This window comes from Lactuca saligna, chromosome 1 (assembly GCF_052625555.1).
Source record: "Lactuca saligna cultivar CGN05327 chromosome 1, ASM5262555v1, whole genome shotgun sequence".
Lineage (NCBI taxonomy): Eukaryota > Viridiplantae > Streptophyta > Magnoliopsida > Asterales > Asteraceae > Lactuca > Lactuca saligna.
The window spans coordinates 7,405,572-7,420,606 of record NC_136417.1 but is presented as its reverse complement, the minus strand read 5'-3'; the positions used below and the strand labels follow the sequence as shown (position 1 = coordinate 7,420,606).

At 33.4% G+C, this 15,035-nt stretch overlaps 2 protein-coding genes across 3 annotated transcripts; both read right to left on the bottom strand.

Annotated features, from left to right (window-relative positions):
- Positions 1-952: 952 nt before the first annotated feature.
- Positions 953-3,009, bottom strand: LOC145047962 (F-box protein SKIP19-like). 2 transcript variants are annotated; one of them, XM_078996339.1, is made up of 4 exons: positions 2,883-3,009; positions 2,209-2,593; positions 1,425-2,136; positions 953-1,264 (listed from the first exon to the last, which is right to left on the bottom strand). In XM_078996339.1, exons 2-3 carry the CDS (start codon positions 2,586-2,588, stop codon positions 1,440-1,442), a joined length of 1,077 nt encoding a protein of 358 aa, XP_078852465.1. In that variant the 5' UTR covers positions 2,589-2,593; positions 2,883-3,009; the 3' UTR covers positions 953-1,264; positions 1,425-1,439. The 2 variants fall into 2 exon arrangements, with proteins under 2 accessions (XP_078852465.1, XP_078852470.1); XM_078996344.1 differs by having other exon boundaries at positions 953-1,258.
- A 1,898-nt stretch (positions 3,010-4,907) lies between these two features.
- LOC145002241 (uncharacterized) lies at positions 4,908-5,903 on the bottom strand. Its single transcript, XM_078961549.1, has 2 exons — positions 5,345-5,903; positions 4,908-5,185 (listed from the first exon to the last, which is right to left on the bottom strand). Exons 1-2 carry the CDS (start codon positions 5,901-5,903, stop codon positions 4,908-4,910), a joined length of 837 nt encoding a protein of 278 aa, XP_078817675.1.
- Between the last annotated feature and the right edge of the window lie 9,132 nt (positions 5,904-15,035).

Sequence of the window (15,035 nt, the reverse complement as noted above, 5' to 3'; positions counted from 1 at the left end):
GAATGCAGAAACATGTGGTGTGTGCCCTACACAAGGGTGTCAATTTATGACACGACACAACAAAAATACACGAAACGAAACGAAATCGGAACGAAATCAAAACTATAATTCATGTTCGTGTCGTGTTCGTGTCAAGATTAAAAAACACGATGTTGTGTCGTATCGTGTTCGTGTTCATAAATTAACATGAAATTGACACGATTAAGCATTTGGTTGTCGGGTTTTTCGTGTTTGTCGTTTTTATCGTGTTATATATCTTTAAGTTTTAATGAAATACACTAATAATTGCGTAATATTATCTTTGTCGTATCGTGTTTTCGTGTTTTAATTGGTTCGTTTTCGTGTTAATGAAAAAAATATGATATCGTTTCGTGTTCATGTTATACAAAACCTTGTCGTGTCGTGTCAGACAAAAACACGGCACGACTGGCCGATTTGACAACCCTAGCCCTACTATACATATGGTGCCTTAATGATATTTCCTCTTTTCCATTTTAATTTTCAACAAAACACTGTCAATAAACGGAATCTAAGTGCAGTTTTGCCATATTCTAACGAATTCAACATTCCTCAAAACTAAGTAACAAATCAGTGAGCTTGCGGCTTCTGATCCATTTTTATTATTTAAATCTCTTGGTTAAATGTCTTACTCTTAGACAAATTAATTTTTTTTTATTTTATTTTTTTTCAATTTGATGAACCAAACCTAAAATAACAAAAAAGTGGTTTCTTTTAAACCAAAAATGGTAAAAAAAATTACTAGTTTTCTATTTATCTTCTTGTTTTGGTTTCCAAGACACCATAAAACACATATGACAGTAAAAACTGTTCATGAAACAAGGTATGGACCACATCGATTCCAATTTGTGATCCTTATCCATAGCAAATATGACTTGATACCAAACCAACCCAAGCCAAATTAACAACCAAATTTACGCATAAAGAGATGAAATTGAAAAGGAAATAGATGCAAACGATTTTAAATTTTAAACAACGATCAATGAGATCTTCCAAGGAGATGCATTCACGATAACATATAAAACAACAAACCAACATAACATCTTTAGTCTTTACCCAAGTTTGAGACAAAAAAAATGGAAATGACCCACAAGTATTTACAGGTGTATTAAAACACAGGTAAATGTCATCCCCAAGATTGGATAAAGCCATCAGCAGAATATTGATTAAAAACTTGCATTACCTTGTCTAAAGGTCCATAAACATGTCCAAAAAAATGTTCAGGGCAACAACCAGTCAGCTACACCTTCAAAAAGAATATCAACCACATCAGTATCTCCAATTGCAAAATTTACAAGTGATTTTTGAAATATACCTTCATAAATGACATTTAGAAAATGAGTAAATAACAGCACTCTTTGAGAAATGAGAAAAAAGAAAGAGTAAAAAAAAAGTGTAAGACTCACCTTTCTGTCAAAAGATCATCCAAACAAAGCCATGAAAGTCATCATGTCGTCCAAGTCATCAATGTCAATAGAATCATCATCACTACCAAAGAGATCGGGTTTAACATTGTTTATGTAATCATAATGATAAGGATTTGTGTAGTCATCATAGTCGAAGTACTCATCATATTCATAATCAGAATCACCAGAGACAAAATCTTGAGGCAGATCATAACTATCATCACACCTCAGACAAAATGGCAATCCTTCAAGAGAATCATTAGGTAGTTTTACACATTTAATCGTATCTAAACATTTCTTCCCAAACTCTCCCTTGAGATCAAGGTATAAGCATTGACGCAAGTCAAGTGATTCAAGATGAGGACACCCATCCAAAATTGCTAGCAACCCAATATTTGACATGGTGTTTCCAATGAGTTCAAGGTGCCTTAACTGTGGTAAGTTTTTACCAATAGCAACAGCCATCTGATTTCGGATCCTTAAAGACTCCTCATCACTGTCTTCATCAGAAAACCTAAAAAAGTTTTGATTTACTTTCAAAGTTCTTAGCATGGGGCAACAATCACCAGCACCTATAATATCTTCTTTTGAGATCTCTGTTGTGCAGAGACTCAGTTCCTCCAATAAAGGAAATTTCTTCAAAATTTCAGTCCAGCCATCATAAAATTCACCAAAGCAATAGGTGATATCAAGACGTCTAAGCTGACTTGATCTGTTAAACCAATAAAAACAATAAGCTCACATACCTATCAGCACAAATGAACGATATAATAAGCTCACATACCTATCAGCAATATACCAAAGAAGATCATGATTAGCAAAATGCACAAGGGTAAGATCAACCAATTGGCCTTGGCTTCTATCCACAGCATGTTTACACATCTGTTGTAATGGGGGCCTTGTATATGGATCTGAATGATTCTCCATATAAATGACTCTCCACATCGCAGGGTCATTGCAGATATTACGCCAAGTAGTGCAAACCTTCTGGGCATTCTCAAGTATGTCAAAAACACCAACCTTGTATAAGATGTTTGCCATTACATCAGATGGGAGCTCCAACCAATTCCTTTTCGGTTCCTTCACACGCCATTGTTGCTTTGGTTTTGGAACGAACTTGAAATTCTTAGGTTTTCGTCGAGTTGACTTTGATGTGGAGGGCATCGTAACTTAAACATGTACAAAGCAGAATTAGTTTGAACCTTCACAAACTGGATGTTGGATATAAATACATGAAATCAAGCGTCAATACAGTGGGAATTTTATAAACACAAACGGAATAAAAATTGATTTAGCGCTCCATATCCACTTTAACCAGGAATGAGGGCATTATCGATAATCAGAATAGGTCGAAATGAAAATGTAAAAACCCTAGAGCTACTGAACATGGAAAAATGAAGAAAACGTCTATTAAAACTTGTAAGAAATTAGGAGATGTTGAATAAAAGATAAACGTACATAACGGTGGTGAAGAAGAGAATGGTATCTCTGATTTCCGATAGCCTTTGCAGCTTCCGATAAACGAGCGAGTAAGGATGCAAATATATAGAAATTGTAGGAGACAAGAACAGTGTTGGTGGCGACGTGGCGTTGCTGGAATTTGAAATGAAGTTCTTACTCATAGACTAGGGAAAAAAAACCCGAACCTAACGGGGAAACTCAAAACCCGATCATTTCGGGTTGGATAACGGGTTGTTATCGGATTTTTTATCGGGTTCGGGGCAGGAAGTGGGTTATCCTCGTCCCGACCCGCCCCGCCTCGATTGTATATATATATATATATATATATAGGAGGGTTCATGCGAAAATGCAAATAATTTGCGAAAACGCTAAAACAATAAAAACATATGATATTATGTCACCTCAACATTATATTTTGGAAAATAATTCATCCAAACTTTGAAATACATGATGATAATCGATGATAGATGATAAACTGTTTCATATTAGCAAAGTATGATTTTTAACATTTTTATTATGAAAACATGAATTTAAAAATGATTAAAGATGTGAAAAAAATATAATTATAAAAAACCGTCTTTAAATCTATATTACCATAACACCATCCAATTCAAACTTACTATCTTTAATTTATTGCTAATAAAATTACTTTTTTATAGTACATTTGTTTAATTTTCATAAGATAAAATCTGTTTTCGCAGGATATTTATATTTTCGCATGAACTTACTTCTATATATATATATATATATATATATATATATATATATATATATATATATATATATAATGTTCAAAAAATTTTGTTGTTAATTGTACACGTTCAAATATAAAATACTTATCGTGGACAATTTTTTTAGTTATTAACAATCTGGTGTTAATGATCATTTTTATGTGTTTTGACGTATTAAACAAAACTTAAATCAAATAATTTTTTATATAACGTCCAGTTTATTTTATTAAAGTGATGCATCATGTTTTTAATTTAAAAGAGTTGCTAGAACATGTATATTTTATAAGACATTAGGGTACCCTAAAAGAGAATAAAGATTTCATTATCAATTGTTGTAAACCCGATAAGATACCCGAAACCCGACGGGGAAACCCGAAATCCAATGGGGCGCCCCGATAAAATACCCGAAAGTTATCGGGGTGGGTTTGGGAATCCATGCCCCGCCCCGAACCCGCCCCATTGCCATTCCTATCATAGACTAGACCGCATAGAGATTAAGGCCCGATCCGTGGTCACTTTCTAAAAAAACCGGCCTTTGGTAAAGTTATCTTTTAGAAAAAAGAAAAAAAAAATAGTTATTTAAATATGTTTGTGTCGCTCTAACAAAAAAAAAGTCTGGTTTTCATTTTCTTTTTGTCATCCATTTTTTTTTAAGGTCATCCGTTATACCCATCACATACCGCATATATGGTGGGTGCCACATCAGCACCACAATTATCTACCACTAATATGGGATACCTAACACTAAGACAACACTCCACATCATTATTTTTATTTATTTTTAATTCAAAAATACAGTAAAATTACATTTTTTATAATTAAAAAACATTCATTTTTTAAACTAGTGTTTCATTAATTATAAAAATAAAATTATAACTTTAAACTACATTACTTAGTTAATTTAGAAAAAAAAATTACATTAATTAAAAAAACAAAGAAACATATATATATATATATATATATATATATATATATATATATATATATATATATATATATATATATATATATATATATAAAACCTAATCATCGTTCATGCTATGTTGGTATAAATGTTCTGCGATATCTTCTCGAAGATTGAAACACGTTTCACTGTTATGAATTTCAACAACTCGCTCTAAAAACACATTCGTTCCCGGTACGAACTCCTCAATTGGAACGACAACGTCGTTCGGATCATACGTGCAAATCGCTCGACCTTCATTTTCGATAATGATAATATGCATTATAATACATGCTAGGACCATTCGTTTAATTCTTTCTTTATCCCAGAATCGTGTAGCATATTTCACTAAATGTCATGTCTGCTTAAGGACTCCAAATGCCCTCTCGATATCCTTTCTCGCCGATTCCTGTTTTTTTGTAAAAAAAACTTTGCCTTTTCACTTCGAGGAACTGAGTATGCCTTCATCAATGTAGAATAACCCGGGTATATCTCATCACCAAGGTAGTAACCGTATTTGTATGCGTGCTCGTTCACCGTGAACGTCATATCAGGTGCTTTGTCGGTCAAAATATCGTTGAAAATTGGAGACTGACCAAGAACATTAAGATCGTTGTTAGACCCCGCTACTCCAAAAAAGGCATGCCATATCTACAAATCTTGAGATGCAACAGCTTCTAGGATGATAGTTGGTTCACCTATATCTCCTCAAGTGAACTGACCACGTCATGTAGTTGGACATCTTTCCCAAGCCACATGCGTACAATCTAGACTGCCAAGCATACCCGGAAATTCATGCCTCTCTTCATGAGCCGAATATAATCTCTCAATATCACGTTGAATAGGTTTGCGCAAATATTCTTCGTGAAAAACCTCATAAACACATGCAGAAAACCAATCTACACATTCAACGGCGGTCCTCTCGGATACTTTCAAGTATTCGTCAGATGCATCGAATGTTATACCGTATCCAAAATACCTAATAGCAGCCGCACATTTTTGTATACTACTACAACCCATTCTTCCTCTAGCGTCGGGTTTTTGTTTGAAAAAATCATTACAAGATTCTAAAGCATTACTAATACGTAAAAATATAGCCTTATTCAAACGGAAACGACGTTCGAAGGAGTCGTCATTATAAAGACAATTATCGGCAAAGTAATCACGTACCAATAAGTCGTGTGCGGCTTGGCGATCACAATTGACGACCGCCCTTGGACGAGCTGCATTCGAACTTTCTTCGTCGTGAATGTGTTGCACAACGTTGAAGAATGTGTCGACGAATTCTACGCCGTCATCCGAGTCAAAAGTTTTTAGAAATTCAATATGCTTTGTAGAATCCATGTATATGTGTTTTGTAGTTGTAGAGAATGAAGATTAGAATGAGGTATAAGTTTTGGTGAAAATAGAAGGTTTATTTATATAGTGAATTGAGTTTGAAAAAAAAAACAATCATAATAGCTGTTCAACGGCCAAATAAACCCACAACCAATCATGTTCTCCGTTTGATTTCGTCGTCGAAAACACGGAAGAGCACGACCACGCCCGACCACGGAATGTCGGGGTGGTGTGGATGAAAAGTTTTCGTGGCCAGCTAGACCACGAATTGCTTCGTGGTATGTATACCACAAGGTTTAATGTCAGCGGTTTATATAACTATTTCTTTTTTGTTTTTTTAAAGAAAAAAAAATCTTACAATTTTTATCAATAAACTGACAAGTTTTTTTTTCCAGAAAAACCATTAAATTTACAAAAAATAATAATAATAATAATAAATCAGAAAATACATTAATGATGTATAAAGATTTTAAAAAAGAGTTCAAAGTTTTTACAAAGTTACATTGAGATGAGATCTAAATGACAATATATGTTTATATAAGAAAAGGTGGAGCCGCGTGTCCCTTTTTATTTGTGGCGATTTACACTTTCAACACATCTTTTAAAGTTTGTCAATTTTCAACTTCTATGACATAGTCCAAAAAAGGTGGAGCCGCGTGTCCCTTTTTAGTATATATTAAATCCAAGGGGGGCTTAGCGATAGTATCCTTTTTAGTATTTAATCTTGATTTCTTGCCTTATGGTAGCACAACTGCCCACCACGTCTTCCAAGTACTTAAGCAGCTCACTTTTTACTATCAATGTACCTTTCATTGATTAATGTGTCTTGCCTTTTATGCGTTCAAAATGAGAACTCATAGGACTCACATACATAATTAAGTAAATTGGAAACAGCACAGAAACAAAATAATGTTAACACGATAGGTTGTAAACCTCAACTCGTGTGCTAGTGATGATCGATAAGGTTTATTTGATTTGTTCTTGAAACTTTTCGAGACCATTAGGACTCCCACTGACTCCCTGACATATAAGATTCTTTTGTTAATAAACAATTCTTGACAAACAAATATTCAAGAGTTAGTGTAGTTTTTATCAAAACACTTCATAAATTGGTCCTAGTCGGTCTTTGTCTTATTCAAGACATCACAACTTTCCACATTTGATGAATGTTATAAACCATTAATACTTTTCACTCATTGTCACAATCTTAACTTTAAGACTTGTTATTGGAACGAAGTATGATAGACTTCTTGATTTAACCATTTCTTCAATCCTTGATTCCTCTTCTTAAACATACAATTGTACTAAGACTCATTTAGAGGATCAATTGAGATATGGTTCTTAATCATGAAGATCTATCATAAAGCATAAAAGCTACTCTCCCTTCTTCTTAGAATGGAGAAACTTTTATCTTTCTGCCTACTTGATTCTTCTTATTCGTTCTACTATTGATCTAAACCCTTTAATCAATTCATAATTACACTTAATCTTGTAAGTGTAATCATATTTACTAAGCCTTTAGTAAATCATGACGAATATCTTTGTTACTCTTATGGTGAACTTGATCAACACACAACTTTGTGTACTCGATCTCCTAATCCTTCACTTGACACTTTGTCAACGAATTTGTCTAATTTCCAAATATGAAATTTCTCATTCATCATGTAACCAAGTTGCGTGATTCCAAATTTTTGTCCAATTGAAACTTTGGGCGATGAGAAACTCTCCCTATTTGGTAAATTCTCGACATTTCCATAAATAGCATAACTAAGAATCATATCCATTCGTTGTAGAATTATGCAAACATCAATTTTCATAACGATTTCATTGCAAGGAAGTAAACAAATAAATAAATAAGTCAAATAAAATTTATTTTATTTATAAAAGCAGCGAAAAAACATTTGTCCTTACAATGCAAAATATATTGAAAACTATGTAAAAGGAAAATTTCTAACAACTCTATCATAACTATCTAAGCTCAAAATCCAATCTTCAAGTCCATGCGATCGAGATCCATCTCTTGTGATTAGATTCATCTTGCTCTCTTATCAAACTTCCTTTCTTTTCACCGATCCTTCAAAACATTCAAATGCAATCTTATCACATCATGTATTAAGAATCAATGAATAGGAACTTAACGGAGTTAGATAGTGGATTTTACCTGAAGTGTAGTCATACTTTTGACTCTCCCATCTCTTAGATCTCTTAGGTAAATAGGGTAACTTCGTCTCCAATGCCCATTCTCTTGGTAATAAAAGCAAATTGACTCGTTTGGAACAACACATGGAACTACTTCAGACATCGCCTTTCTCTTATGATCAAACTTTTCGATCATTGCATGTCTTTCATTGCCATTGTCTATATCCATAGAGGTCTTGAAGGCAGATTCACCAATCAACTTTGTTTTTCTATTGCGCCAAACCATTGCTGATTCAGCAGCAATAAGTATATAGGTGAGATCAATAAGGGTCACGTCGTGGTTCATCATATAGTACTCTCTTACGAACTCACTATACGAGTTAGGAAGTGACTGAAGAACCCAATCAAGAGCCATCTCTTCACCGACAACGGATCCCATCATTCTTAACCTATCAATGTGTGACTTCATCCCTAAGACGTGTGCACACACCGACTTTCCTTCTTTATGTTTACTTGCCAAAAGGGTTTGAGTGACATTGAACCTTTTAATTTTACAATCTTGTGGGTTAGGGAGAATAATTGGAGGAGGAGGAGGAAGTGAAGCATGATTTCTTGTTCCTCGATCGAATCGTGGAATATCATATTCATGTGGAATGCTTGTTCCACGGGATTTGGGAAGACCATAGTTGTCGAACTTTGACATCTACAAAACGGGAGAAAACAAATTCAAGTTAGTTGATCGATTGAGTCCTTAGTAAATTACCCAAATGAGATACCAAGGCTAGGACCCATCACAATACGCTACAACCTAGAAAAGGGATGTCGTAATCTAGTTGCAGAATATTTGAAGGTAAGTGAATGACGATTCACTAATTTCCACCATGAAAAACGAAAAAGAAATTTAAGTTTTAAATCTATGAAAACTCCTAGATCCTTTGAGATTCATTGAACTTTCAATGGCATGTTTAAATCTCGATATGCCGCTCTTGTTTGTGACTGGGATGCCGAGGATCACAAAGCGGGTGTGAATAACCATGCAAACTTACACGGTGCCCTCACATGTTACAGTCACCTATTCGATGTACCGGTAAACCACACACGCTCCACCGAACTATGACAAACATTGAGTCACCCTTTGCTACCTTTGCTTAGAACCATTTAGTGTGCCGGTAAACCACACATGCTCCACTAACGTCTTCGCAAGGGCACAAAGTGTAATTTCATGGAATTGCATCAATTCACTTTTGGCTAAGTAACTAAGATTGGAAATTTGCAAAACATTTAGTTACTTTGTATTTCATTATACTTATAATGGAAGGTTTCGTCCTATCCTACCCGTTCGGCTAACGACCCTCTACTAGTCAAAAGTGCGGTGGGTAAGAGTGGATACCCATTCAATCGCCATTTTATAGGCAATTTCCTTAAACACCCCTTATAGACCAGCTTCGTGAATGAGGCCTACTAACGGTAAGAGTGACTTTTACTCATACATATATATAATGTTAGACTTTTAATGTTATATATATAGTATAGGGTGCATTTTATACTTTTAAAATACTATGTGGTTAACTTTAACAATTACATTTTTAATTCAATTAAATGGTTAACCTTAACTTTTATGGATTTATTAAATCTCTTTTAATTATACTCCTTAATTAATTAATAAAACCATAAGGGTGTATTTGAACTTTTTCAAAACATTACTAAGGTTTTAGAATTTAACATTCCTAATTAACTCTTAATCAACTTTTAAATTCCAAAACTTGAGGGCAAGTTTTGAAACATTTCAAAAACATTAGGGTTTCAATTATTTAAATTTCAAAACAACAAAACCTTTGGGTTCAAATTTAAACTATAAAACCTAAAGGGTAAAATATGAAACTTTTCATAACAACAAGGATCAAATAACAAATAATCTAAACTAACATTTAATTACATAATTATCCATATTTGATTTGTTTAATGATTTCTTGCATAATAATTTATCAATTTACTCAAAATAATTAATCAATTATCTTATAAGAAAACAATTATCTTATTAATTGATAAATATCTTCATTTAGATCGAAAATATAGTCAAATATATCATATAATCGGATTAATATTGATCTAACATGATAAGGTAACTATCCATATGAAAATACAGCAAGAAATCCCAAGATAAGCATTATCTGACGAGTTGACTCGTCGAGTCAAGCCTGGACTCGTCGAGTCACCCTGGACTCGGCGAGTTCAGCCATGGACTCGGCGAGTCCAGCCTCTAAAACATCAAAAATCGAATTTTTTTAGGTATACAATGCATCAATACAATTGAAACCATCCTAGTCTCTGATACCACTTATGGGTTTTGGTCATAAGACATCCTATGTGCTCATACAAACCCTAATGCTTGGATCTAGGTTTCTCTATTGTACATGCTTTGAATCCAAGACTATAAACCCTAATTCTAGCATTCAAGTAATCATATTAATATGTAATTAGGTTTAAGATCATACCTTGATTGTTATGTAGCAATAACAATCCCAATTCCTCCTTGAATTGACTTTGGAATGCTTAGAGTCACAAGTGTCACTCCTCTAATGGCTTACAAACACCAAGAGCAAATGGAGAAGGTATAAAGAGAGAGGAGAGAGGTTAGAATTCGTCCTTAGGACTTCTTGGGAAGAGATACACGAATTCATGAGCCTTAGGGTCTTTATATAGGTGTAGAGATAGGGTTTCAGATATTATCCTTATCTAGTTGCTTATCCACAAAGCAACTCATAAGATAATCCTTGAATCCTTATCATAGTCGAATTCTAAGGCCTTATCACCTTAAATTTGTCCAACCTAATAATAAGATAATCCTTACCTTATTTTGTAACTGTCACATAATTACAAATCAGCCATCTAGTTTAATTAATTACACTTGATCACAAAATCAATTCCTAATTAATTATTGACCAATATTAATTAAACAAATATGATTTGTCCTTTAATATATTATTCTTATAACATATTAATAAATCATAATAACCTCTCTCTCTATTTATTTCTCCAATCAAGTTGCTTTGGTGAAAGCAACCCAAAAGGACCACGCACCATCGGGTCAAGTACATACCAAAATAGTTATGGACTTAGACACTAATCCAACAGTATAGTTTAGGTTCGGGCTGAAACAACAAGACAAAAAGACCCACAAATCAGGGATGTTCAAATATAAAGATTAAAAATCCTCTTATTACCAACTCAGAACAAAAACAAAAACAAAAGCAAAAAAAAAAAAAAAAAAAAAAAAAAAACTCGTAATCCACTAAACATTAACATAAAATTCATTTATAAAGATCAAACTCCATTCTTTAGTAACTTAAACAGTTTATACACATAAGAAAATAGTAAATGCATCCTGACTAAAACAACATTATATAAATTAAAGCACCATCATTTAAGAAATTGTTTTAACACCACCAAATTTTGTTGGTAAGCCGAGGCAGATACATGTTATTAACTTACATAAATATAGAGTTGTAAATATTAAGTAATAAATTATTAAATTCATTTTCATGAAATAAGAAAAAATATTTAAAAAAATTCATATGTTTTCGGATAGGGATGAGAATTTGGCCCGAAAACCCGAACCGAATCGAAATCCGAACCGAATCGAACCAAATTAGACCCGAATAAGCAATTTGATTCAGTTTCCGGGTATCTATATAAGGCTTATTCGGTTTCCGGGTTATTAGATCCAGGTTACCCGAATAATGGCTTATTTGGTCCAAAATGACCGAACCGAATATAAAAAGTCACATTCTTTTTCCCTTTGCACAATTGCTTATTCGGTGTTGTATTCTAACAATCGTTACCCAAAATATTCATGTAATGTTTAATGTTAAGCTTATATACTAATAGATAGATTTTGGGTGTTTTGGATGTTTAATGTTTAGTGTTTAATATGTTGCTTAATAACTATATCTTAAGATTGTGGTGGTTAAATTTTACATTTTAGATATCAAGAATAGTTAATACGTGTTATCCGTGTTATTTGTGTTTATCATAAGCTACAAAAGTCATACAAAATACAATATTTATAATCACATTGTAAATGTAAATGTTATTTGTAAATGTTTTTTGGTTATTTGGGTTATTCGGCTCCTTAGTCATCTTGTACATGTTATTTGGGTTATCCGGGTCGAAACCGAGCCGAACCAAATAATACACGAACCGAATCGAACCCGTATTGTATATTTGGTTCGGTTTTCGGTTTATTCGGGTTCGGGTCGGTTCGGTTCGGTTCCGACCCGAACAACATCCCTATTTTCGAATATCAGATATCCAAAATATCTGAAATTTTGTAAAATCCCTATCCATATTCGAATCCGAAATATCGAATATTCAGATAACCGAAAATCTGGATATTTGAAACTTCAAATAACTTTGGATTGGATTTCGGATTTTTCGGATCCAGTTATTTTTTAGCACCCCTACCAAAAATATGTTAAAAAGATCGGCAGGGCCAGAGCTGAATCAAGGCCCTGGTGTACCAAACATAAAGATCATACTTTCTTCGTCTTTCAAATATGGCTACATTAGGGTGAGTATTTAGACCGAATCAGATCGAAAAAGTTTCGAAGAATATTATGGACCGTATCGGATGAGGCTTATTAGTTCATGGCCTAGGTTCGGGTTTTCCGGTTCTTGGACCGGTTGGATTGGTACACCTTTATATGCATACGGTACAACTCGTTAAAACACGTTTTTCGGTTTAATACAACTTGCTAAAACGAATATATTGTTGGATTTGATACGTTACAACTCATTAAAATGAATACGTTTTTGGGTTTAATATGTTTAAATGAATAGGTTTTGACTTTCATGCGTAACAAATCTAATTTTATCCATAACATTATAACTTGCAAAATTAATTTACCATTTCGAAGTCAGAATTTTCTGATACTTTACCGAAATCCCTTTTGTTGAGTGTGTCAAACCCAACAAATAAAGGGGTACAAAATGACTCCTTAAAGACTTCTACTATGCACTGATAATGTAGTACAAGGTAAGTAGGGTCGATCCACAGAGACACGGGACAAGTATTTATACCTTTTTGCGTAAGGTACAAAAATGGTCACAAAATGGGGGGAATTTATAAGCAATGATTTAAACTATAGAATAAAGCAATAAGTAAATGATTGATTTAATAAAGTAGATTCAAGATTTGTAAGGACTCCAATTCCATGCAAGACAAATTAGCAATGTGATTCCAAGGATGAAATGATATTTGTTCAATTCTATCTAAATTGTTACATGGAAATGCTAACAAGATCTATCACCTCTCGTTCACCACATTGATTAACCAAAATAAGCTCTTTGATTAATCCTAACCTTACCAATCTAATCTAAACGAGCTCTTAGAATTAGGTTGAAAGATTCCATTAAACTTTATGTGAATGTTCCCAACAACACTCAATACTCCTCATAAGCTCGGGAGCATAAGAATGTGTGAATAAGATTTATACTAAATTCATTCAACAGAAATCAGTTTAGTGCTTGTTACCTAATCCAATTTACTAAATAGTTACGGATTTTGCAATTAGATAACTTGAATGATCTAACCCTAATTCAAATGGCCAATAAGAATCACAATTAGAATCAAACATTCGATTGAAACAAAATCAAATTCACTAGATAGAAAATTGAAAGAAAACATCAAGTCATATGATTGAAATCACAACTAGAAGTCAAGACATAAAGTTGGAGAATCTAGGGTTCTACCCACTCATGACTAGAACAAGATCACAAATCTAGAAAATGAAATTAAAGTTCTTACAAAATGAAATCAAATGTTCCCAAGTGTTAATCAACTTCAAAATCCTCAAGAGAATCGCCTTCTCTACTCCAAAAGTCGACCCCCCTAAGTAAAAAGTCGGCTCCCCACTTTAATAATGGTGAAAAACTGCTTTAAAACCCACGTTTATGTTTACACGGTCCGCGTAAATTAACACCGTCTTTTACATGGCCCGCGTAAACGCAAAAATATACTATGCAGAAATCTACGTTTACACGGCCCGCGTAAACGCAAGGCTTGCATTTACACGGCCGTGTAAATCTCTGTAAAGCAAAAATCTTCATTTCTTTGATATCTTGCTCCTTGGTGCTCCGCAAGTCCTGAAATTTTGTCCGCAACTTTTATTTACCTCCTCCAACAATATCCTACCTCAAAAAGTCCCTGAAATATCACAAAAGTATTTGAATGAATTTGCCTCATGAAAAATCCAGAAAAACATGCAAAATGCATGAGTTAAAGCCTATATGCAATGTACTTTTATGAAATAAAACTACAAAATGGGTACATGAAATGCACCTAACAAATCTCCCCAAGCTTAAACCTTTCTTGTCCTCAAGAAAGAACAAGAAAATTTAAACCGGAGAAAATAAAATAAAAGAGAAGAAAAGAAAATCAAAGTTAAACTTTCTTTTTGAAACTTGATGCAAGAAATTAAAACAAACATGAAAAAATATATCCAACCCAATTAACCCTGTTTTGTACCATAGTTGAGAATATACCTGTCGTGCCTTGAGTCAACTTGGCTTTAGTCTCAAAATATTATATAACAATAGAAATAAGACCTTAGACACTCTCTAATACAACTCAACAGAATCAAATATCACCACACTTGTTCCCTCTCAATATTATTAAGTCAATTAATAAAAGAAATTATGGTCTTACTCTCGTGAAATTATATGTGACAAAACATGCTCAATCATCTTTGTTTCATAAATTATAACAATGATCCACCCCAGCTATTTGTTGAAAAATCTTTTTCTGAAAAATCTTTTCTAAAATTTCCCTAATATTTACCCAAATTGGTCACAAGATATAAACCATTTACTCCAGTCAAAGTAATTAACATTCAGTCCAATGTCATTAGTTCAAATCCAAATCCAAGGGAATCTTTTGGTAGCCAAATATATTTCCTAAACATAATATTCAATTAAACTATAAACACAACTATATATAAA